This window comes from Phocoena sinus, chromosome 14 (assembly GCF_008692025.1).
Source record: "Phocoena sinus isolate mPhoSin1 chromosome 14, mPhoSin1.pri, whole genome shotgun sequence".
Taxonomy (NCBI): domain Eukaryota; kingdom Metazoa; phylum Chordata; class Mammalia; order Artiodactyla; family Phocoenidae; genus Phocoena; species Phocoena sinus.
In genome coordinates this window covers 62,156,012-62,182,699 of record NC_045776.1, presented here as the reverse complement: position 1 = coordinate 62,182,699, position 26,688 = coordinate 62,156,012, and the positions used below count along the sequence as shown (strand labels likewise).

The 26,688-nt window shown below is 38.1% G+C and overlaps 1 protein-coding gene across 4 annotated transcripts; it reads right to left on the bottom strand.

Annotated features, from left to right (window-relative positions):
* Positions 1 to 403: 403 nt before the first annotated feature.
* RNMT (RNA guanine-7 methyltransferase) lies at positions 404 to 26,680 on the bottom strand. 4 transcript variants are annotated; one of them, XR_004345374.1, is made up of 11 exons: positions 26,618 to 26,635; positions 23,954 to 24,412; positions 21,418 to 21,553; positions 18,195 to 18,320; positions 15,602 to 15,717; positions 14,373 to 14,554; positions 13,682 to 13,846; positions 10,565 to 10,682; positions 9,267 to 9,389; positions 8,309 to 8,342; positions 404 to 5,176 (listed from the first exon to the last, which is right to left on the bottom strand). XR_004345374.1 is itself a non-coding variant. In XM_032602600.1 (11 exons), exons 2-11 carry the CDS (start codon positions 24,368 to 24,370, stop codon positions 5,139 to 5,141), a joined length of 1,434 nt encoding a protein of 477 aa, XP_032458491.1. In that variant the 5' UTR covers positions 24,371 to 24,412; positions 26,618 to 26,680; the 3' UTR covers positions 404 to 5,138. The 4 variants fall into 4 exon arrangements, 3 of the variants coding, with proteins under 3 accessions (XP_032458491.1, XP_032458492.1, XP_032458493.1); XM_032602600.1 differs by having other exon boundaries at positions 9,267 to 9,368; positions 26,618 to 26,680; XM_032602601.1 differs by lacking the exon at positions 26,618 to 26,635 and adding an exon at positions 25,241 to 26,615 and having other exon boundaries at positions 9,267 to 9,368.
* Between the last annotated feature and the right edge of the window lie 8 nt (positions 26,681 to 26,688).

Sequence of the window (26,688 nt, the reverse complement as noted above, 5' to 3'; positions counted from 1 at the left end):
ATATCCAGAATAAAGATATTTTAAAAACCAACAAGTCAATACAAAAAAGATAGTCTACCCAATATAAAAATGGGCAAAACTTGAACAGATATTTCACAAGAGGACAAAGGCCAATAAGCATATGAAAAGTGCTCAATGTCATTAAGAATCAGTAAAATGAAAACTAAAGCCACAATAAGATACCACTACGTGACACTACTGAGTGTTGGTGAAAAGTGGGACAACTGGAACTTGGAAAACCTGTTGGGTAGAGTCCAATAAAGCTAAGCATGATGTCTGTACTATGACCCTGCAATTCTACTCCTAGGCAGAGGAGTACCTGTGCCCCAAAGTTCACGGACTAGAATATTTGAAGCAGTGCTATTAATAGTATTTCCCAAACTGGGAATGAACCAAACATCCATTGGATAAATAACATGGTTTATTCACGCAATGGAATACTATACAGCCATGAAAAAGAACCATGTACAAATACATGCAACAAAAATCTCACACACTGTAGACCAAATAAGCCAGTACAAAAGAATACATACTGTTTGATTCTTTTCATATAACATCCAAAAACAGACAAAAGTAACCTATGCTCTTAGAAATTGAGATAGCGGTTACCCTTGGGAGGCAGCTACTGGAAGGGAGCAGGAGGGGCTTCTGTATTGTTTGATATGGGTGCTGACCGTATGCGTGTTTTCCGTCTGTGAAAAACACCAACTTATATATATATATATGTTACTCTTCAATAAAAAGTTAAAACAAAATAATGTGCCTCTGCCTGGATAATCAGCTCAGACTGAAGAGGTGATTCCTCTCGGCCATCCTCTCAACTCCTAACTGCCACTCCCAAATGGTGTCAGCCCCTAACAAACAAACTAGATTTGCTCTAGGTCTGGCTGCTAAAGGAATAGGCCCACCAAAATGTGAAATCCCAGTTTAAACCTTTGCCTTCCTGCCTATGAATTATTCACTTTTTACCCTCCTCCCTAGTACACTCAAGGGCGCTCCTGCTCTCTGCCCCAAATCCTTACTCAGGAGTAAATGCTCCTCTCAGGGAACATTTAAGTAAGTATCAGTTTTGCACCCAAAGGATGGAGCTCCAATAGTTAATGTTTCCAGTTGCAGGTAGCAGATGAGCAAGGAGTCCTTTAGGCCTAACGCCCTGGAGGCATGTAACGTGCAACTGCAGTGCAGGCCCGACCTGGGGGTTATGGGGTGTTCAAATCTTGGCTTTGCCGTGGGCAACTTTGTGTCCTCTCTGTCTCTCGATTTCCTCATCATTAAAACAGGGACAATGGTGCTTACCTCATACAGTTGCTGTAAGGATCACATATAATACATTTAGAAAAGTGACTGACATAAGGGAGGAACTTAGTAAATGTTAGCTGTCAACATGGCTTTACCCAGGGTACACTGTCCCCAAGAACACACGGCCTAGGGTAAGTCTAGGTAGCAGAGGGCTTTGGAGCTCACCCAAGTCTCGCCAGGCAAACCCAGGAGAGTACTCCTGTGTGCCCTATATTTGTTAGGCAGTGCAGTGAGAAGCAGGCACACATGCTCCAGGGCTAAATGGGAACGGAGGAGGAACTGGGAAGGACATGAGGTGGAGAAGAGCTGGCTGTCCCCCAGCCCCACGTATATCTACTAAATAAGTCTATCATTAGATAAACGCATGCATCAGCCACTGTTATCAACTGCCTTCAAAGAAATGCTGTTGTCAGAGGGTGAGAAATGAAGAGACTTCCTATCAGGTATGTAGCATTTGATGTAACATCGACCAGGGAGGTGGTGAGATCATACATCCATGCTTCCTGTTTGACCAAACGGCCATGGGCATTATGGTACAACTGTTATTACAGGGCCATGGTCCCTGGGTCTGGCCTCTACTTTGAAAACCTGAGGTAGACAACAAAAAGTCACTTCCTATTAATCATGTTCAGTAGCTAGAATATTTACACTGGCAGTACTTCCCCACAGGCAGGTTTGCACAAGAAGCCAAATCCTCATTAGGATACTTGAAGACTTACCAAAATAACATAATGCAATAAACTAAGACAGGCTGAATAAATACCCAGAAGAGCTAAAGGGACTGCAGATCTGGACAGCTGACAGCTGACAATGCTTCTGTGGTCTCTCCTCTGCTGATCCACATCACTCCCACCTCCAAGCCCATCTCACTTGTACCCCACCCCTCTGCTCTGATGCCCTATAAATACTATTAACGTGAATTCAGGCAGCAATCATACTTCCTCAATTTCCAAGTTTGGGGAGGGGTAGGCTAGGAAACCCTGTACTGATAATCTACCTTTCAGAGTCATCACAAAGATTAGTTAATTTAAGTCACAGTCTCTAATCAATCCTTCTCTCTCTGAAGGCAAATTTCTCTGGGGAGTCACACTGGAGTGGAGGCTTGGTGGCCCAAGTGCACAGTCACCACCCGCAGGTTAGGACACTCCCCTTAGAATGCAGTGGGAAACGGCCAGGTTCTCTCCAAGAACACTGGCTACATGGGACCCTTGCTTTATTGGATTCCAGGCCCAAAGAGTTCCATTTGTGTGCTCTCAGTTACACCACAACCAGCCAGGTTCCCAGCCCATTCCTCACGATTTCTTTCCACAAATGCTGTAGCTGATTCTCACTTCTACTTTCATCCTCAGAGGACGAACTGAATGGCAGGTCTGAAAATGCCCTTGAGCCACTTCCAAGAGCAGCTTACATCACTGGCTTGACAATGAAAAGCCATCCTACCGGGCTTCCCTGGTGGCGCAGTGGTTGAGAGTCCGCCTGCCGATGCAGGGGACACGGGTTCGTGCCCCGGTCTGGGAGGATCCCACATGCCGCGGAGCGGCTGGGCCCGTGAGCCATGGCCGCTGAGCCTGCGCGTCCGGAGCCTGTCCTCCGCAACGGGAGAGGCCACAACAGTGAGAGGCCCGCGTAACGCATAAAAAAAAAAAAAAAGCCATCCTACCACTCCTAACAGTTTCCACTAGTCTTGGATAGAAAAATCACCAAATATTTAGACTGCAGATGTGTGTGGAATCGTCCCACAAGCTTTTACCCTGGTGATGGCAGTTCTTCTTCAATCACTGCCCAGACACCTAACTGCAGCAGGAGACGTCAGGGAGGAAGAGCAGAGAAGGCAACAAGGCCACCAAAGCTCGAAGGGCAACGGCTGGGAGGCCTCACCCTCTGGCGAGGCTCCACACACCCCTCCACACATGCTAGCCCGCTCAGACCGAGAGCCCACTCCAGCTCTCTGTGCACCTTTCTATCCACTAAAGGCCTGGGGACCCCACCTTCCTTTCCTCTTGGTTTTGCCATCACAAATTACTCCACCCTTTGGGGATTCTTCTCTCTCCCAAATTACCCATGGAGTAGGACAGAGCAGAAGGAGGTTAAAAATATGCCTTATGACTTGCTTAGAATAAACTAAGACCATTACATGAGGACAGTGGTAGTAAATAACAGAGAAGTTTTTCATACTCTACCCAAACTATCACAATACTTTCTGGCACCTCCCCCAGAACTGAAATGAACTTGGGCACGTAACACCAAGAGCTCACCACCCCTACTTCCCCAGCACCAGCACTAGCACCAAACTGTAGCTGGCGAATGGCAGCCACCAGGCAGAATTGCTACTATTTATTTTCCCCAATGACTTACAGTGAACCACCACTAAGGCAAATGACCATTTCTGTAAACTGGTAACAGTCTGGAGATGGACAGATTGTGGAAGGAATAGAAGTTAGGTAACCTGTGTTGTCCTGCTAGAAGGTCTGCTACTCTAACACCGTGAACAATCAACACACATAAACAAATTAAGAGACTACAGTTTTTTAACAAGTTCTCTGGATAATTACAGAAAGAAATGTCTTTAAAAACCATGCATGAAATAAGTGATTTTTAAAGGAGCATGTATAAATTGCTCTGCTTTGCTCTTTAAATTTTTCACTACATATAAAAAAGGCAAGTTTTCTAAACGGTGATAAATTAAGAAAAACAATTCACACTGGTGTCAGTTTCCGAAGAGTCACACAAGAAGCCAGGGCTGATAACTCTTAAGGGTTCTGAAATGGCACATGCAAATTGTGAATGGGGACAAGACGCCAGACCCACTGTGCCAAGTACAACGTGGTGACAGAGGAGCAGGTACTGGTTGTTTCTGGGCCAAAGGGGGTAACGGATCTACAGCATGCAGCACCCGTAACCCATACCCGTCATCAGGGTGAATTCCTACGAAGTTTCTCAGTCAGCTTCCTCTACCACCACGCTGCCGCCCGCTCCCCACCCCGCCACCCCAACTACAGTTCCATATATAAAGCTGAAGAAAATGTGCAAACAGGTTCACATGGGAGAGGTTCACCAAATGTTGAGAAAAGCACCTACGGCATTTTGGTTCAGTAAAGATATGAATTACATCCTTGATAATTAGAAACATTAATTGCTATTGTAAGAAACTCTTAAGAGAAAGCTCCCCAAATCCAAAACAATTTTATGCTGGAATTTGAAATGTTCTATCTAGTTCTAAAACTGCATCATATTAGCAAATGAAGTAGTTATTATTTAAAATGAAATTTAATAACTGGTTAAAATTCTAGGTAATTAACTTTTATGACCATCTAAAATTTAGTTTTAAACTTATAATTTTAGCAATATATATTGAACACTTACATTCAATTGTACAGAATGCAATTAATTTAATCTTGAAAAACACTAACAAAACTAAGGAAATAAGTACACACACCTCCGAATCAGTACACTCTCTCACCAATTCTACAACTGCAATAAATTTAATACTGTAAATAAACACTGGACAAAGCAGAGCACTGGCGAAAGAACTCAGAGGCTTTAACAAGTCATTTTATAATTTTTATGAGCTAAGAGAGTGGAGGCAAATGGAATTCTTAGAACATTACTTAAAAATAGATTTTTAAAGACAAAGGTCCCGACTCACTCTTATATACACACACAAAGTTCATCTGTCACAGACAGCAAATGTTGAATTTATACACTGTAGTTTTCAGCAGCAACCTGCATGTTGAGAATAATTAAATTAAACAAGGATGTCAGATCTATGGAAGATGGACCATTCAAATCTGTACAAGAAAGAACACAGCTGTTCTGGTGCTACTGCATATGTGATGTGCTCACTGCTGCTTCTCAAATGCAAAAACCAAGTAAATACCTGAAAAGAAAACAAATAAAAGTTAGAGCTTGGTTTCTCACATCCTCAGGGCAACAATCTTGATCTTGTTCATAATTTGGTGAAAATTCTCAAGCAGCTTTTGAAAAGGAAAAGTTCCATTATTTCTAGGAGTTCTTCAATAATTTTGAGTCATACTTAGGCAGATATGGCATCATATCTGCTTACTTGAACACAAATATCCACTTACTGTAATAGTGACATCACAGCCCTGGAGAAAACCAATTTAACAGCTCTAAAAATCTCTACTGACCGTTTGAGGAAAAAAAAAAGTATAAAAGCAAAGAAAATGAAAACTGGAAAACCTTATGATATAATTCTTTTTACCTGGAATAACTGCACTACTATGAGTGCAGGGGTAATCTAAGTTTGCTACTCAGGAGGGGGAAAAAACCCTAATAAAAATGGTAAGGAACACACATAACGTGCATGTTAAAATTCATCCAATTATCCAGTGGTTGTGTCGTAGGGCCTGGTAAGGAAAGTGAGCCAAAAGCCACATAATAATCGACAGTCCCAGCCCCAAGAGCACTCTCCCTTAAATAAGGTTTCCGGCTTTGATGTGTTCACTCAAAGACATCTAAATGCGTCTATGGTTCCCCATTCTGAACGACACTGAAGTTCAAACTTATTATATCTTCTTTTAAGATACTGACAGATTTTAAGATTATGAAAACGACTGAGAAGACAAATCCTCAAAACATCACAAAAATGTTCAGGGTGTTCACTAGAACATTCACCCAGCAAGTAGAGATAAGAAGCCACGTGATGCGGAGGCCTCGCCCCTTGGGTCAACTGTAGAACAGGGGACGGATGAAGGACAGCAGACCACATAAGGGCCTCCCAATCCTCGACTCCTCAGCCTCTCCAACCCAGCCTGCACAGGAGCACCACGGCAGTCTCCCCTAACATCGTTCTGGTCATGCTATTCTTTACTCATTCTCTAGCTCCTGAGTCTTTTAGGAGAAATAAATATGGCTGGCAGCAGAATAGACAGATGCGGAGAAAATAGGCAGGGTGATCATCAACACTGTGGATTCTTCTTGAGCGGAAGGAAGCAGAGCAGCCTAAAGCACTCACTGGCAAGTCCTGAGGCTCAGGACAGGCCGGCATTGCTGAGCTTGCGGTGCACTCCAAGTGCTCTTTCTGCAGCAAACGCTGCCAAACCCACCCCAAACACATCTATACCCACTGCAGATAACCTGGCAGTCCTGACCTACTTGGATCTAGGGTCATATAAAACCAGTGCTTAATTTCAGATCAGCAATGAATAACTTTCTCTCCTTTCTTACTCAAAAATTCTGGAAGTCTCACTAATTACATAAAACACCTTCTGTGCCAGCATTTCAACTGGGATTTAAACAAAAGAAACTTAAACCACCTCTAAAAGCAGATCAGCAACAATTCTCTTTTCTTCCACATTTAAAGCATCTTCTAGAGGAGCAGCAGGCTCTGGTAATACGAGCTAAATGATTAGACCAGTAGGAGTCTAAAATATAGCTTCTTAGACTGTGGCACCAGCCCACAAAGCCCTCCAGGTTAGAAAAATGTAATTCATCACAGGGCAGATGGACCCTGACACACTGACCCTGGCTGCCCTTTGGCCATTGTTCCTTTCCTATTGCTTTTCTCCTCTCTAACCCACCTCTTCTTCAACTGTCTGGGGGAACCTAATTCTTCACTTGTATATTACTGCTAAAGTCCATGTTTAATATAAAAATACAGTGCTCATCTGCAGCCAGCACCACCATCACGACCTTTGACCTAGGTCGTTCTGTTACACGGCACTTTGGGATTGGTGGGACATCTAAGGTAGTTGGCATATCTCCACTCCAGGGAAACCAAAGAAATGTGTCGGTTTCTGCACATATTTCTACGTTTGTCAGAGATTACGTCTCTAATATCTTCCAATCCCATTTCTACCGAGGTCACCAATATTCTGAAACTGGCTCAAAGTGTGCCTTCTTCCCTTTTCCTCTCTCCAATTCAGCAAGTTCTAAGAATTTTCCTTTTCGTGGGTGTCCATGAGGCCATGGCTGCGAGTGTGGAGCACCTGGGCTAGCTCTCTGACCTCAGCCAAGCTATTTGCCTGCTTTCCTATCTGTGAAAAGAAGACAGAATTAATAGTAGTCTACTGACAAAGCTGTGAGGATTAAACGAGGCATAACACAGGAAAAGTTTTGAACAGCGACTGGGCCCAAGCTAAACACTCAGTAATATGAACTATTATTATTTTCCAGATTTCACTAGTTTTTATTAAGCTCTCCTTCATCTGTTTTCCCCATTACAGGAACTTCAGCATGTAAAACAGTGTGCCCAGAAGTCACTTATTTATGTCTGTTTCTTCTACTGGAGAGTATACTTCTGGAAGGCAGAGAGGTAACATTTATTTTTTTATCCTCCAAAGCCCTTTCATAGATCTTTATGTAAGTTAATATTCAAAATGTTTATCAAATGGGTTATCTCTGATTACCTTTGATTTTTCCTTCAACATAATCAACAAATATTTTAATCAAAGAGTGGGAACTACCTTTTAAGTCGTCAGGGCAACCATATAAGGGTATCACCATCCTGGCAGGGAGGCTCTGGGAGTTCACAGACTGGCCAGGCCTTTGACCTCTCCTCCAAAGACAGGTGCCTCACTTCAGAATGTCTCTACATCATGGCTGTTCCCAACCACACACCCTCTAAAACATCCTGCTCAATGCTACTTCACTAAATGTTCTAGTATTTATTATGACCTCACCGTCAACGCCAGAGAGGCCAGAATCAAATAAAATACACGGAACTGCTCCATAAGCCAAAATTTCCAGCGGAAATGTAAGGTAAAGACGTCAAATACAGATGGCTTCATGGTAACAAGTAGACAACGAAAATGTTTAAGAATGCTCGTCAAAGTTTACGTTAAGGAACATCCTGCATATATTTTCTCTTGGCACTAAATAGCCGTGCAAGATGGGGAATTAGACATTTATAGGAATTTTGTGTATAACACAATCACCCCCTCACACAAATTAATACATGTCAGAAAAATTCTGAAGTTTTCAGATTTTAACAATCACTTTGAAGCAATTTTTGAAAAAGTCAGTAAATCTACACTGATGATATACTCACTTGTAGCTTCCCATTCTGATTTACTTAAGGTTCCCTAAAATTTAAAAAAAAGAAAATTTCAGATTGAATATGCAAGTACATATATACTTATTTTTCAATAACGGACAGAGGTCTCCAAAACCCTAACTTCATTATAAATACACATACAATTTACTGTTAATATTACTGTGATCTGAATATAAATCAATGAGATTAACCTTTAATGCCATCTTCTCACCACTTTTGCGCTCCTGCCAATTCTCTAAACCACTGATTCTCAACCAAAGGGTGAATCTGCATAAAGAGGGTATTCGTGTGTAACTGGAAAAATTATCTAGCTTACATTTGTAACTTGGAAAATGGAAAAAAAAAAAAAAAGAGGCCTATCTTGAGACATCAAATAATACTGCAGGAGGGAATAAGATTTTTGTGTTTTTACAAAGGAAATCACAAAATAAAGTATGTATCATATAAAGGAAATAAATTGTATTTAGTGATGTACTTGCTACTTTTTGCAAAGGCACTGAGTAACAAGATATACAGTGGCAAGTTTAGTGACTAATATAATTTTGAAGAAGTGATAATTATGTAGCATTCATAATTAAGGAAAATGTGAACTTCCACATAGAAGTCAGAGAAAATGAAGATGTAATTTTTCCCCATCTAAGTTTATAAGCCCCTGAATTTTATCTATGGAACACCACGAGTCAGTAGTGTCCAGGTAAAGATTCAATGGTATAGCAAGAAAACTCTCAAGCCAAGCCTATAACTTTTCTCCCATCCTTATTTCCTCCATTCTCAGTTTGTTAAAGTACATTTTATTCTATATTCTACAGTTATAAAAAGTTATCACAACTTAGGGGAAACAGACTACTGTATATCTGATTTGTAACTCAGTGAACTCAAGTATTATAAACCAGTGAAATAATTTCCTAAGTTTCCAGTTTTCTATAAAGCATGTTAAAAAATAAAAACTTACCAATGGCAACCTCCCTTGACTGTTCTTCATGTACTTTGCTGCATGTTCATAGTCATCCGCCTTCTCAGATGCAAGTTTGGAATTCTCGTTTGCAGGATATGGCTAGGGAAGCAAGTGAAATTCCTAGTTGAGACATTACACTGAAATTTACAATTCAGAATTAAACACACAATCACTGAAATAAAATAATTAAGACAGTAATCTTTAAGTATTACTTCAGGAATACAAACTACACATACTTTTGAAATATGAAAAAAAAAGGAGTGAAGGGAATCCTCTCTGAACAAAGCAGCTGCCATGGTCAACACTGAGCATGATCCGAGTATCTACAATCACAGAGAGTCTACACAGGGACTAAATAGCATCCTGAATTGCCACCCAGGACCACTGGCTGCAAACACCTTTACCTCCCTGACTCCTGGTCAAAGGCTTTTTCTGTTATGACTCTAAGCTGAAGGAAGTTATCAGAAGGACTAAACATTCATTTGAACATTATGGTGACTTAGCAGCCATGGAAGTATGAACAGCAACTGGAAATAATACAAACGAAATGCTCAGTCAACAGAACCTTGGGAGTTCCAGAAGAGAAGGAAAATATCCAGCCTCCAATACAGGTCATCTCCATATTTACATAAAATCTGAAGAAGGGCCTCAAAACAATGCTGTTCTAAAAGGTATGCTGGACAAATGTTTATTCAAATTACTTTGAGCACTATTATTAATCCATTTTAACAACTCTTTATACTACAAAGTGCTTTGTAATGCATGTAAATAAAAACAATGAATTACACACTCATGTAGCAACCATCTGCTCTGTAAAGGTTATATACTCTTTTAATTCCTTCCTTTGCCCTGTTACAACAAACTAGCTAGCAAGGAATCACTTTAGATGTACATCTTCCTGAAGAATTTTTAAGAAACTGATCCAGGAATGTTTACTTTGCTATCTTCTTTTTCCCCTTTATAAGTATCCTACAGTAAGATCAGACATTAGAAATTTAGCTGTGTGTTTGCTGTTTAAAAAGTATTTAGTTTTTTGGACTTCCATAGTGGGGAGAGGCCAGGGTGCTGCTGAACATCCTACAGGGCACAGAGCAGCCCCAAATGCCAACAGTCCTGAGGTTGAGAACTCTTATGTTAAAGCTCTGTCCTAGGTGCTGAAGAGTCTAGAGTTGGCACCAATAAGCTGTGTAACTTATATAAATACTGAGTATGTACATGGCCTTGAAAGAAATCTCAGAGACAGCCAAACAAGTTTATTACCACCTGGAATTTTTACACCTTTTCTAAATACTCACCTCCAGGGCCTGCATTCGTTTTAACAGCATTTTATTTTCATTGTTCTTAATCTTTTCCTCATAGAATTCCAGAAATGTTTTTTTGTAGACTAGTTTCATATTGTACTTCTTCGCCATTCTGTCCAAAAAAGATTATTTAATGAAAAGGCTTCCAAAATATTTGTAATTCCACACGCAACAGTAACATCTTCTGGGCTTAACTAAAAACCTTTACAAATTCACAAGAGGACCATGGAAAATGAGTGAAGGGCAACACACCACTGACCTGAAGGAAATGTGCAGTTAAATCTCACTGGGTCACAGGGAACTCCAGTAACATAACAGGCCAGGAAATGAAATGAAAGGCTGTGAGATGGGGACCACAGGCTGTAAGGAACACTTTTCTACCAACTCCATTTCATTTGACTCGATCCCTCACAGTGGCATTGAAAATAGTGGCCAACTTCCTTCTTAAAATAGTCTCTTTCATCTACTGGATTCCCTGGCAAGACACACTATTAATTTTTATCCTACATCTTGAACTGGTTCTTCACAGTTTGCTTTACAGGTTTCTTTTCCTAACTTCCAAATGTCATGGTTCTGAAAAGTGTGGCCCAGAACCTTGCTCACTGTCACTCCCTGACGTATACAGCTTGCCAACAGCTATGGTAGCTCAGTCCTGGCCTGTCACTGCACTGCTCCCTAGAAATCTCCACCAGGACTGTCACAGGTGTGCTCTAACTCTCCACCTCCAGGGCTGAATCCCACTAGCCTGTTCTTCTGCCAGTCTTTGCTATTTCAGTAAATCTATCTAACGATCCACGCCTCCCCCTCTCTATGCCCAGTGTTCAGCACACCACCATGTCCTCTCCGTTTACCTATACAACATACTTCAAACAGGCCCACTTCTGACCCCGTCACTCGCCACCATCCTGCTCCAACACCATCACCACACAGCTGTACCACTTTGCTTGTTTCGCTGCTATTCTTACCCTCCCTCAACCAATTTTCCAACTGCAGCCAGATTATGCTTTTAGCAGTGCACAGGTCACGTCCCTCCTTCACACCCTTCACTGGCTCTCCAGCACACTTAGGGCACAATTCAAAAGCCTTTAACATGGCCTCTAAGGCACTCATTTATACAGGAGTGCTGCCTCATCTTGAGCCAGCTGGGCCCTGATTCCTTAAGGCCCAGTCACAATGGCTTTCCTTCAGCTCCTTGAACTAGCCAAGCTCTGTCCATCCCACTTCGGGGCCTTCACACATATCGTCCCTTACGCCTGGAACACTCTCCCTTCCACTCTCCAACTAGACAGCCTTTAGATGTTGACTTAAACATCACTTTTTCCAAGGTGGCTTCCTTAAATCCTCAATGACATTAGGTCTCCCTGTTATGCTTTGTGTGTGTTATTTTTTCCGAGTGCATTTGCTGAAGTTGATTACTATGTAGCTGTAGACAACAAAAGGGAACCTGAGGATGATTTCAGGTAGCACAAAAGGAGGAGAGGAAGAAAGGGAAAAAGTCTGAAAGGGGACTTGTGAGGTGACAGATGAGGGGACAGAGTGAAGGAAACATTTGCGGGCCACTTGGATTTGCATGTAAGAGGCAAACGTAAGGCAGGAGTCCCTGTAATTAGCATTAGCCCTCCTTGGAAAGACAACATGAGTAAATATAAAAGCCTCTTCTATTCCAGGTAGTTCATTTTCTATCATAAATATCCAAAATGAGCCTTTACAAATGAAACCAAGCTTTAACCCTAAGAAATACCATAATTACAAAGAACTGAGACTCACTTTGACCAATCTGAATAGGTTTGCCATGTAAAAGCTAATTAACGAAATGGCAGAAGGGTATCTCAAAATCCCTATGCATTTTCTGATTGTCTCCCTGAATGAATACCTGTCTTAATAAATAATTTTTAAAAGTTTAAAATATTAAAGTGATACTTTATGACTTTATATGTTTATAATCATTAGGCAATATAAGCAGAAAAAATTGCTAGTGTATGCCTAGCATTTTTTTAAAAAAACTTTCATTTTATTCTTTATATTTTGGTGTATACTTAAATCACCACCTTTGTCAACCCCAAACACCAAGCTAACATACCAAACATATAAAACAACATACTAAAAATGTTTAATATTTTTCTTTCATAAAGTTGAAGAGCATAACATTTCCCCAAAGTTTGCTAATTATAAGGAATATGTGATATAAATTTTTTAATTTTATAGTTCATATTTATAAATTGTGCATAGTATTTTCCATGTTTAGTCACATGCTACTTCATTTTCTCATATTATTGTATATAATTTTTATATATTGTAGAACTCCTGAAAATCCTACACCCATAATTTTACAAGCTGCCTGAGACACAATTCAAATAATCACCAGCCAAATATAAGTAAAAAAAATAAAGCCCTTCCTCTTCCTCAGTTAATAAAGGCTTTGTTTTAAAAAGAAGGAAATGCAGTTTGGTCAGCTGTGACATGGCCTGCATTTAACTGGACTCTTCCACGTTCCCTATCAGGGAGACCCCCAAGACCAAGAAAAGGCCTTGGGGCCTTACCTGAAACCCCAGCTTTCCCTGTGCCTGTGGTTTGCCCGGACTCCTAGGAATTCAGGTGCATGAGTGAATACATTCCTGAATCAGGAATTCCTGATTATTCATTCCTGAATAATCAATTTATTATTGCCATTGCCCGTGAGACAGAGGCAATTTCATAAGCTATAGCGAAATATAAAACAACTTTTAATACCTATCCCTGTCAAAAGGAGGATCTCTACTTTGGGAAGACTCATTTTATGTTACCAAAGTGCCAGCAGTTACTTAAAAACAAGTCTTTTGCTATTTATAGTGTCAGTTATTTTCTTCCACAACTTGCAGGCAACAGGTTCCCTTTCTTGCCTACAGGATGAAATAATTCCAGGAATAAAAGAAACTAAATGAGTAAGGCTGCAAGAGACCTATGCCACCAACCCTGGATTTGAAGTTATTCTTTTTTTTTTTTTTAAATAAGGCTATACTTCTTCTTAGCATCCCACTTAAAATAAGAAACAAACATAAATACTGATTATTTTTCCTTTTCTTTCTCTCTTACGCAAAAAGAGAATAGTTAACAGATTAATGACATTCTTACTCATTTAGCAATGGAAAATAGACCAAGAATTCAGGGACATCCACAACACCTTCCAAGTTGAAGTCATATTTGCAGCCAAATAAAGGATAAGCTCCTTTCTTCTGAAATTTCACAGTATATATTTCATTTCCAAATGATTCTGTTTCTGAAGCTTCAAGGCGTCTTCTATAAAAGTTATCCCCAAACCAAAACAAAAAGATTAAATTTGTTATTAGGTCAAATTTATTTTGATCAGATTAAATATGGGAGGGGGACACACACATGATGCAATTTTATAAAGATTAGCTTTTAATTGGATTTGAGCTACTTTTAAGAAGCTATACACTAAAAGATCATTAACAATCTCACTAATAAAATTATGCTGGAAGTAGGTTTCACTATCATGACAGCTGGTTAAGTCTCAATGCCTCACATCCGATCTGGAGTTTGTCTAGCAATATCACCTCTGGCTTTTTGGCTGGAAGTAACATCAATCTCCAACTTACACAGAAAGATGTTTTAAAGGTTCATCTGCAAATCTAACTTTTTAACTTAAAATTTGAGTATCTACTCAAATACATTATCAAAGTGCTCAGCCCTTATAAGATCAACACGGCATGTTCTGTAAACTTTATTCCTAATAAACACTTGCTACTATAAAATAAGCTTAAATTTGAGTATTTTATAAACCACAACATATAAAAGTACTTACATCAATTCAAAGCTATTGGGAGTGGTACCAATAAAATAGCCTCCAGGGCTCAGTCTCTCACATGCATTTCTGAGCATGACGTCAGCCTGCTCATAGGACTCGAATGAGTAATGGCAGACAAACTGACAACTGCAGATGTCAAAGCACATTTCTGGGTCACGAAACTTATCAATCAAAAGTTCCTGAAACAAATTAAAATGGGTCAAGACTTTGAAGTTGGCTGGGACATAAAAATTTAGTGAATTAATTTCTAGAATTAGGACCCTTAAAAGTAGACATGACCTCCCACCAACCTACTCTTTCTCATTACATATCATAAAGATCATAATAAAAACGTTCTTTCTTTCTGATTCAATAGAATCTGATTCCCATTTTCACAGTAATTTTAAAAACTAGAGGTTCTGAAATAATGCTAAAAAAGATATCAAACATGACATTTAAAGGAGTTGAACCTTTAACTGGCTTTACTTGAAAACTAAAGTAAAATGATGTTGAACAGTAACTTGGGTTTAAAAAAAAACACAAAGCTGGTCTTCGGGACATTTTTTATTTTTTAGGCTGCACCATGCAGCTTGCGGGATCTTTAGTTCCCCAACCAGGGACTGAATCCAGGCTATGGCAGTGAAAGTACTGTGTCCTAACCACTGGACCACCAGGGAACTCCCTGGGACATCTTTTTAAAATGCAGAAGTGTTTTTAAAGGTTTCCAACTTTCTAGCCCTTTTCCTTCCACTTTCACAACTGCAAACAAAATGTGTAGGGTTACAGGTATCTATAATAGTTCAATGAGCTAAGGAGTCAGAAAAGAAATGTTCAAGGGGGGGACTTCCAGCATTTCGAGTGCCTCTATAGTCTTGAACTTCAGCTGTTAAAGAGATTTGGAAACAGGTGTCACCAGACTGTGATATGCTGGGAAACCACCCAAACAAATTACAAGGTAAACAAAATGAAGTGCAGATCTATTTCAAAATACTAGAAAATAAATCGTGTCCAGAGAAGCAACAAATGATTTCCAAAGTAAAAGTATTAAAAGCTAAAAATTCCCAGAAGTATTCACTGGGTCATTTAAGGAAATTTATCATTAATGGAATTTCTAGTTGAAACTCAAAATCCATGTCCTAAAGATTTTTAATGTTTCAAAGCAAATTTTTAAAAAATGAGCTGATTTTTAAAGTAAACCATTTACTCATACTAAAATACAAAAACAGACAAATAAAAAAAATACATACCTTTGAACAATCAGCAGTTATAAATTCTGCACTGAAAATATATTCATTATCACGACAACGATTTTTCATGTCCTCGTACCGTTGCTGACACTGTTTGACAGAAACATCAGCAATATCTGGAAGGGGGACGGGTATTAGTAATGTCAACAAAGGCCCACAGAGTTAAAACGGAAATGCAAAAATGGCACAAATCTAGACTTCATCTCAACTTTTAAACTTTGGCAGGGAATCTAGCCTTAGAAAAGCAAAAAGGTTCTATTTCCTTCAAAACAAAGAAAGTCTTTTGTTCCAATGGAAATGCCCTCTTATTTTTCAAAAGGAATTAACCACTTTCTCAATAGGTACTGACAACAGAAAAGTTCTACCATGATTTTTAAATGCTTATTCAAAGTTAAAAGCAGAAAGTTTAAATTCCAATTTGGATTATAAAACCTAACACTATACGCCCAGCTCTTTATAGTTTCTTAATAAAATGTTATTTGCCTTTTCCCAGTGTTGAGATTTGCACTGCAGGTACAAAAGCAACGGTGGGTACTTTGTCATGAATACAAGGTAGGGGCACCAATGGTACTGGTAATACTTGATATATTCTTCACTGCTATAAGCCAGCACAGAAAGAAAAAAGGGGGAAAAAATCCAATTTCATTTAAGAATGTCCTTGATAAGCAGTAAAAATTAATTTTATGAAATCTTCAAAACATTTCTGCTACATAACAAAGTCTGCCTGAACAGGACTGGTGTGACTGCGCTGTAAGCTGTATTGCCCACTTTTTTCACACAAAATTGTTTCACTTAAAGAACCACTGACAGACAAACTGGTTATTCAGACTTTGTAATTTGGCAGACCTTTTCTTCATAGTGAAAAAAATGAGCCTGTCATTTCATGAAAACTACGGACTGTATTTGTTACCAATGATAAATTTGAGCTTTCAAGTGAAAGTTCCAACTCTGACAAACTTTTATCTACCACCACCGGCTGGGCATCTTCCCAATACTTAAGACTTTTCTGACCGATGGTGATATTAAACAAATGTGATTTCCTGATGTCAACATTTAGAAGATTTGCATAACTTTAGTGAACATTATTTTCCAAATATTACAAAATCTTGCAGGGCGAAGTGCAAGATAGACCAATGGATTTAAATATAACAGAACACAAAAAGTTCACCAATATGGTTTCAGATTCCACGCTGTAACTAACCTTTAAAGGAACTACCACTTGCCGAATTTTGATGTAGTATCAAAGATGAATATCCTCAATTATCTGAAAAGGCTATTAAAACACTCCATTTCACAACTACTCATCAAATAAAATAACACATCAAAACATATTGATGTAAAAAAAAAAAAAAAAACATATTGATGGAGAAACAGGTGTGAGAATCCAGTTGCCTTCTATTATTCCAGACTCTAAAGGAATTTGCAAAAGTACTTTTAAAATGCCAGTCTTCTCACTACATTTTATCTATAATAAATATTTTTTAAATTCTCGGTTTTAATTTCTATAATCAGCAGATATAACCACATATGCAAAAGCTTTCTGGGGTCCTCAATCATTTTTAAGAATGTACTATGGTCATAAAACCAAAAACTTTGACAAGTGCCGATTTAGGCAATACTACTCCACAGGTGGTGCTGGGTACTTCCCACAGCAAGGAACATGACATCATCTTGTCCCTCTTCAGGGTTAAGACTGACCAGCAGATTCAGGCACTTGATTCATCCAGTTAAGTTCCTATCAACTTTTCACCTAATAGCTTAGATATATTATTTTACCAAGCGTGGAAAAATTTATTCATCATGATTTTTCAATAAAGAGGTATTTTTCTTTTCAACCATTTGGTTACGCTGAAATATGGTTTATACAGGGTTAGAGAAGATAAATACTCGCCACCTCCTCCCTTAGTTTATGAATTTCAGAATGAGTAAGTTTCCTTGCTCCCTCCAAGTGTGAACGAGATTTTTCCCCTTTATTTCATGTTTCAATCCACTGTAATCACTGTCTTTTAAAATTAATTAATTAATTAATTAATCTTGGCTGCGTTGGATCTTTGTTGCTGTGCGCGGGCTTTCTCTAGTTGTGGCGAGTGGGGGCTACTCTTTGTTGCAGTGCACAGGATTGTCATTGAGGTGGCTTCTCTTGTTGCGGAGCACGGGCTCTAGGCACACGGGGTTCAGTAGTTGTGGTGCACGGGCTTAGTTTTAGTTGGTCCACAGCATGTGGGATCTTACCAGACCAGGGCTCGAACCCGTGTCCCCTGCATTGGCAGGCGGATTCTTAACCACTGTGCCACCAGGGAAGTCCCTTGTAATCACTCTCTTTTTTAATGAAGAAACTATCCTATCTTTGACCAGTGAAAGCCTTTCCAAGCTTGTGCTTCAAACATGGAGTCCGACATGACTCCAATCATCCTTGTTTTTAACACCATCAGTAAAGTCTCATTACTCATTTTAGAAAACACCCATCTCATGCCTAGCCCCCAGACATCTTGTGGTAAGGTATTTTGGTATTATGTCCATAATGAGATCTTTCTTATTTACATTTACCTGACAGACCACAAATTATTCTTTCCCATGCCATTATCTGTCTTACCAGTACAAACTAGCTTGTCAATTCTTCCCTTTTTCCACTTGAGCAAATCTCCACCTTTACCACATCCCAGGTCCAAAACAGTGATATCATGTTTTTTTTTCAGTCGCACCTTTTCTAAAAATTCTCCTAAAAGAGAAAATTAAGTCATAATAAATGATCTCTTCTCCATTTTTACTAAAGCATAAACTGTTACCCCTAATAACCTACTAACTTCTGCCTGACACGTACAGTAAGTCCCCTACATTCAAATTAGAGAACTTTCAAAGATGTGAATGTGTGTTCGTTATGTCCAATCACGTAAGTTAGTTCATGTGTCTGGCATACATTGTCACATGCATGCTCTACAAGTGATTGTGCTTTTGTGTATTTTACGGTACAGTACTGTACAGAGTACAGTAGTACATTATTATTTCAAGCCCCGACGGTCCAGAAGATATTGTAAAAGCAGTGGTGATGTAGCTGGTCCTGCTAAGAAGCACAGGTTGTTGTAATGTACTACTGTACTTTTCAAGGAACTGTACTGTAAGTTTAAAAATATTTTATGGTTGTTTTTTATGTATTATATGTGTGAGAAGTTATGATAACCTATTACAGTATAGTACTATAAAGCAATTGTGTTAGTTGAGTACCCAGGCTAACTTTGTCGGCCTTACAAACAAACTGGACTTATGTACGTGCTCTCAGAACAAAACTCGTTCTTGTGTAGGGGACTTAGTGTAATATAAACACATTCATTTATGTAATTAATTCATAACTTATAGAAAATATTTCAAAATTTGACTAAGAGTTAATTAACTTGATCCTTCAGTATTAAAGATGAAAGAGCATGTGTCTGGTATTTTAGAAGCTAAGACAGGTTTTTGAAGGTTATTTTCAGAATTTGATTCAACATTAAATAGCAAACATTTTATTTTTTCTCTCTCATTTTATTAAAAAGAAGTTTAATAGTACAAAGAAGCCACATGACCTTGGTGGGTCAATAGCAAACATTTTAAATTCTAATTAATACAAGAATACTGAACACTTGCTCATGATAAGAAAAAAATTATTCATAATTTTTTGTAGTTCTCTTTCCAAAGCTAAGTGTTTAGCTTACTATACACGTAATAATTATGGGATCACAAGAGCCCATGGTTTTGATAAAAGATGTCAAGCTTACCTCTAAACTAGTCAAAAAACTATACATACCTCTTAATTTTACTATCATCAGAATTCTTAAAAACTCTGAAATAAAAATGGAGTCTTTTATCCCAATCTACCAAATCACATTAAGATCCAACGAATAACATTAGCATGTCCCTTACATCAATAGCCAAATGGTTCAAACATAAGTTAAAGGCATATTAATATTCTTAGACAATGAAATATTCAGCAATTCTAAAATTGGATAAAATACTGAATCCTAGATCTACTCTTCCTGTCTATCATTCTGAGTTTAATGTTTTCTACTTCTTATGTGTACTATTTTGACTGCTAGAATATTCTGTATAAGTACTTCTGCCTTTCACTGTCACAGAAGTACAAGTGTTCCATATTCAACTTTCTGCTATGAATCTTAAAAAAAACCCAGCATAAAATATAATACGGAAAGAGTGAAAATAAGAATTATAAAATCTCTTTATTTCCACATAAGATTAATGAGAGGGGAAATCTTCATTAAACATTATTCAAAGATATCTTTATCACATTCAAGCATTGTACTCAACTATCACTAGCTATAAGCAGCAACAAGGAAGCGAAAATGAACGACAAAGAATGGGTGTTGAGAAGAAAAAGAAAAAAGGCAGCAAGGGAATTTGGCACAGACCACACTGATTACAGCAGGACCAGAAAGACAGGTGCAGATAGCAAAGCACCCATTGAGAGAGTTGCTGGAACAGCTGAAGAAGATATAATACCATAAATATGCTGAGAGATAAATTTTTGCCAAGTCTGACATACGTGTTTTTAAAAACCACCCATTTCCCTGTTTATAAAAATAATACAACAATGTGAAAAATAGTGCTGAACTTAAAAATATTTATTCAATGAATAAATACATGAATAAACAACACATTAGGAAAAATACTCAATGATAACTTATCTGCATTACTGAGGATGATGAGGAAAGGAAGAGAAAAACTGAAAAGAAATTAGGAACAGCAACCAAAGATTACGAGTATAGAGTAAAAATGCCATAATAAGTAACCTAAAAAAAAATAAACAAATAAAAAGAAGTTTGTTTATTCATTTACCCTGGCTGACAAGTAGCAGAGTCAAATAAGTCTTATTTTTATAATAAAACAAAGAAAAATATTAAAATGTGTTCGAAATAATGAGTCTAGTTCCCACTCCTGACACTTCTCAGAACGGATAATTTATCTTTTAAAATTACTAAATTATTGTTAAAACTAGTAGAAAGTAGCCATAATTAGCACTTTATTCTTTTCAGTGTAAATATGAAAGCATTCTCACTTTTTCTGAGGTTGGCTTTTTAGAAAACAAAAGCAGAAACCAAAATTAAAAAAAAACCTTTTTGTGAAAAACTCCAAAATCTACTGGCTTTTAAAAATTCTCTAATCTCAGGTAAGTGACTATTTAATGTACTTGATACACAAAGCAATAAATATATTCTGAATCATATTTCCTCCACTGACTTCCATTTTAATATCAAAGGTGAGTTTCCATAGATAAAATGCTGTCTAAAAAGCTGAATGTCTTCATCAATCCTCAGAGTAAACTTTATTTCTCTCCAGAAGAAAAAACAAGTTCAATGGACAATCAATACACATGATGACCTTTACCAACTCATTAAAGGCCTAGAGATAAAAGATCATGGCACTGCCCATTTTCTTGACCTAATGGAACCCAAATGTTTAATTCAACAATATATCATTGCTCCAAAACTATTAGAGTAAAACAGATAATTTAATAGCACTAGGTTAGCTTGATTCTAAATGTAAAAGCACGCTGCCTTCTGAAAGCCTGATTAACTCATCAACTTAATATTAATTAAACACTCATTGCTATCTTATGTAGTCAATCATAAGTAAATATGAAAAAAATTTACCTAAAACGCTTAGTTTCAGTTTTGGCTCCAGTCTTATAAAGCCAAGCTTTGATGATTAAATGAATAGTAACTAAAGACCTAGTAGCTTTGTGTATGATTAACCATTTGGGGAGTAAAAATGAGACATAAGCTGAAATTAAAAATTCAAAACTATAAATCAAAAAACAAGCATACCAATGAGGACACTTTTCATCCAATTATTAAAGTTTCTTAGGTAAAAAATTCTACTTTGGCTACGCTTCTCCAAACCAACTTCCTGGAGTTCATTGTAGTGAGCAGCCACTGCTGAGCTGTGTCCTTCTTCCAAGTTCTGAAAATAAAAGAATTGAATAAAATTAAGAAGCTGAACATGAAAAAAATTAGTCTAAAAGAGCATCTGACCTATATACGGATAAAATACTACTGAAATTGGTAAACTTCATTAAGCAATGGCATAACCACAGAAATCCTAATTATAATCACATGGAAGATTTTCCCCTGTTCCCTATTTTCAAAAACATCTCCTGATTTAAAAAATTTTCATCTTGATTTTCATCTATAGAATTTTGGTGTTAATGTATTGATAAAACCAGTACTCTTCCAGAGTTCTGATTTATTCAATTCAGTAAATGTCAGTCAGTGGATGAAGTTCCTACAAGAATATAAAATAGAAATAATACATTTATTATATTACTATAAAATTGTTGTGGGCATTAAGTGAGATAATATACACAAAGAGATGGGAACTCAACAGGCTATGTTCAGTGTCAGTGATTTCTATTATTTGCTATTAGTCTAATTCAAGTTTCAATTTGTACTCTCTAAGACCCTAAGCATTCTGCAAAAATGCCAGGAAGGTAAAGAGCTTCAGATCCCCCCACTCCCCTGCTCAACCAAAGTGTTTCATCTGACATGTAAAATAGGTAAAAGGTTTACGATTTTCACTTGAAAAAAGGGTTCCACTGCTAGTAAAAGTTTAAAAACTACATTTATGATACAAGCTCCTCTCTGTTACAAAGATTTGCATTCTACCAATGACAAACATGTGGCTTATCTGCTACTTTCTTCCTGAGAAGTGATGGCAGAATTTTACTCATTCATTGAGTAATCCAGATTCCAACTCAGATCCCGCCACAATATAGTATTTCCAGATGAAAATGACTTGCTATCCCTTGCTTTATAATATTCTTGCTAAATACCAGGCTTAGCTAAAATTGTATGTAACTACCCTAATAAGAAGTGGGAACACCATAGTTTAAGGAATTACATTAAGAAAAGAATGTAAAGATGGGTGTCATCTTGATATTTATCATTGTAAGTGATAATCTCAAATACTTCAGACACAAAAGAGATGAACACCTAATTACGAAGGAAAAAAAAAGAGGATGAACATCTAATTAAAAGAAAAAAAAGAGATGAACACCTAATTAAAAAGGGAAAAAAATGAACACCTAGTTAAAAGGGAAACAAAATTTAAAAATTAATTAGGAACACCTAATTAAATCATCTGGACCTTACACTGTTGTGTTTTTGAAAGTACTAAGAAAAAGTAAACTATAAAAACTACCTTTCAAGTTTCTAGTTAAATAAGATTTCCAAAATAAGATAAAAATTATCTCATTAGCAGAAGTTGTACCCACATAGAAAATAACTAAATTACAAGAGTTAAAACCCTACTCTATCTTAAGACGATGTCTATTAAAAATAGAACATTCTTACAGATGGTCAAAAAGCACATGAAAAGATGCTCAACATCACTAATTATTAGAGAAATGCAAATCAAAACTACAATGAGGTATCACCTTACACAGGTCGGAATGGCCATCATCAAGAACTCTACAAACAATAAATGCTGGAGAAGGTGTGGAGAAAAGGGAATCCTCATACACTGTTGGCGGGAATGTAAACTGGTACAAACTGTACAACCACTATGGAGGTTCCTTAAAAAACTAAAGATAGAACTACCATATGATCCAGCAATCCCACTGCTGGGCATATATCCAAAGAAAACCAGAATTCGAAAAGATACATGCACCCTAATGTTCACTGCAGCACTATTTACAATAGCCAAGACATGGAAGCAACCTAAATGTCCATGACAGAGGAATGGATAAAGAAGATGTGGTACACATATACAGTGGAAAATTACTCAGCCATAAAAAAAATGAAATAACGCCACTTGCAGCAACATAGATGGACCTAGAGATTATCATACTAAGTGAAGTCAGTCAGAGAAAGACAAATATCATGATATCACTTATATGTGGAATCTAAAAAATGATACAAATGAACTTATTTACAACACAGAAATAGACTCACAGACTTGGAAAACAAATTTATCGTTACTGAAGGGGTAAGGTGGAAAGGAGGGATAAATTAGGAGTTTGGGATTAACATATACACACTACTATATATAAAATAGACAATCAACAAGGACCTATTGTACAGCACAGGGAACTCTACTCAATATTCTGTAGTAACCTATATGGGAAAAGAATCTGAAAAAGAATGGATATATGTATATGTATAACTGAATCATTTTGCTGTATACCTGAAACTAACACAACATTGTAAATCAACTATACTCCAATATAAAATAAAAATTAAATTAAAAAAAAGAACATTCTTAAGTTATTAAAATTATGTAAAAAAAAATGTATTATTTCACAACTGCTCCAGATTTCAATCTGACATATTCCATTATGAATAAAAGAAAATACACTCAAAATACCTTTTGCTTTTCAGGAACATCTTCAAGTTCTATTTTTCTCCTTTTCTGAGTGTCATCTCCAGTAGGTTCATCTTCTGGAAAACCATCAGTTTCCATTCTTCTTTTCCTTGAAATGCCTTCATCATCACCAGAACCTTTTTCCTCTGGGGCAATTTCAGCATCAAGTTTTCTTTTCTTGGATGGAGTGTCTTCCCCACAACTAGAACTTTCCTTTACAAGATCATCTTCAAACTCCATTTTTCTCTTTTTTGGAGTGTCTACTTGCCCACAAGTAGGAGCCTTTTCAGAAAACCCAGTCCCAGGAGAGGTTGTGTTTTCATTAACAATGAATGAAGACTCTGTTTCTGAATCTATTGATGTCTTTGCCTCTTCATGAGAGATCTTTTCACATTCCTCTGCTTTTGCAGAATTTTCCATTTTTGATTACTTAAATAGATGGTAAAACTTCATGAACTAACACTGGAATGGCAAAAATTTCATATTACTTGTAAATGTAATGCTAAGACTTTAAAAACAATTTAAACCAGAAACTAGTCATTTAATTTCAGCGATCAACTAAGAGTTTAAAAAACCTCATTAAAGAATATTGAAAACAATATTGATATATATCGCATATGAATTTCTGAAAATGCTAATGTGGAAGTACTAATTATAATCCCGGAACACTTCTACAATTTTGTCCATAAAAGTCACCATTGGCATTAAAACTGACGAAGTCGTGGTAAATGAAGTCGGTTCCATTTCTATCCTGATCCTTACCCTACAGCCTTGGTTCCCCAAATGTGCGCTGGACTTTATAACAAACTGATATGGGCACAGGAGAATATTTCAAAATTTAAGGCAACGGTAGTGACATCTGACATCTGGAAAATATCACAGATACAGCTTCAAATAGAGCATAGTTTTAACTGAGTAGATTGCACTACATTTCTTTAAATGACACCAGAAGCTTGTGAAGCTGAGACTGGTGGTACCACAGAAAATCAGTGTAAAACAGGAAACAAAGATGATGTCAAATCCGATCTCAAGGCTTGAGAAGATATCCAGTACTCAACAGATGTACATATTCCAGTAGTATGCATTCGTGGTTAGCTAAGAATTAAACACAATTTTTTTTCAATCCGTGCATTATTTTTAAATACAAAGTTGTCAGGACACGCTTATTAAATTGTTTGGACTAAACTATTTAGTAAGGGAAACTACTAGGTATTTCTTTTGGCCTAGGGACACTGAAAACCAAGAACAGGAGAAGTCTGGGAACCTACAGTTGACTTCTAAAATCCTTACTTCGTAATGGGTGTCAGAATTAGGTGGAAAGTGAAGAAAGTAGAATTGGGTGGACAAGAAGTTTCAAGACCCAGCCTGCAACTTAATGACCATTAGTCTCTTTCAAATGTTCTTAAGCCTATGTGTGAAATGGGAGGGGGAGAAAAATAAGTGAGCTATTTATTGGACAGGAATTTATTAAGTCATTCAACAAGTTGAGTGAACGCCTACTACAGAGAAGCTCAATAAGACACTATGTGAATTAGTCTTCAAGAAGTTTACAGCTGATATACTACTAAAATGTTAGGCTGTATTATTCAAACCAAATGTAAAAGAAAAAGCAAAAGTCCAAAAATCAGTGAGATTCAGCAAATTCAGAACCTGAAAATTATGAAGCGGGCGGTGTTCCCTGTAAAGAAACAGAATAAGAAATAAAGTCGCTTAATGGAATGGGTAAAAACAAGTCACTCTAAACCGGGAAGGGTTTCAAGGAATATTAACTTTCACTACCCAAGGTTTGAGGTAACAAGATACCAAGACGTGCCAAAACAGGAAGAAATGAAGCAGAGAGGAAAAAATTATCCAGAAATGTAATTTTATGAATACTGCTTAAAATGATTATCTAGTAAAACTATCCACCAAATTATCAAGTCCCTATCCTCTCCTACCATTTATTTCTTAATAAGGAAATAGAAACTGGTTTTAATGTAACTTATCCTTAGCTATAAATAATTTTAGCTGTAAATGTAATATCTAAATTCTCTATTGGGAATAAAAGTTAATTTTATTTATATTTATCTGTGACATTTCCACAGATGAGATGGTCTAAAGACAATTCGGTCAGAATAAACACGGATTTCCAAACGAACCCAAAGATGGATAAGACTGAGGCCGAGCGTCTAAGGTGAACAAAGAGTAAGGTCCAGACCCAAGAGGGCTGTCCTTCGGAACCCTCGAGGAAGAACTCAGGTACAGAGTCGACAGATACAGAGATGCGCATGAACGACCACACCTGCATCTCGGTGACCTGCGCGGCAGTCACACCCGAGGTTTCACGGGAACCGCCGGCCCGGGGACTCGAGCTCAAGCAGGTGAGCTCCACGCCCAACCCGCCGGCGGGCCGGGTCTCCTCGAGCCCGAGGACTCACTGAGCTGCCCCGGCGCCGCTCGGCTCAGGTTCCAGTCCACTACGCAGGCCAGGCGGCCGGCCGCTCCGGCTCCGGCAGCCCAGCGGGCCTGAAGCCGCTCTAGGGCCTCCCGAACCCGGGCCGGCTCTGCGCGGACGGGCGTCAGCGCCCACGGACCCGGCACTACCAGCGGTCTGAGGGCCTCTTCCACCGGGGCGGGCGCGGCTACACACAAAGAGCACGAAACCCAGCGTTGCAACCACACACTCACCGTCCAGCCATCCGCGACTCTGTTTGCGGAAGCGGCTCCGCGCCACGCGCACGCTGTGACGCCACTTCCGG

Bases quoted from the DNA above. Each gene is read 5' to 3' on its own strand.
- RNMT (XM_032602602.1), bottom strand. From the start codon at position 24,370: ATGGAAAATTCTGCAAAAGCAGAGGAATGTGAAAAGATCTCTCATGAA. The intron at 15,718-18,194 runs GTAAGACAGATA...TCCCCCTTCCAG, and splicing joins TGACAAGCTAGTTTGTACTG to ATATTGCTGATGTTTCTGTC. The intron at 9,369-10,564 runs GTGAGTATTTAG...TTGCTTCCCTAG, and splicing joins AACGAATGCAGGCCCTGGAG to CCATATCCTGCAAACGAGAA.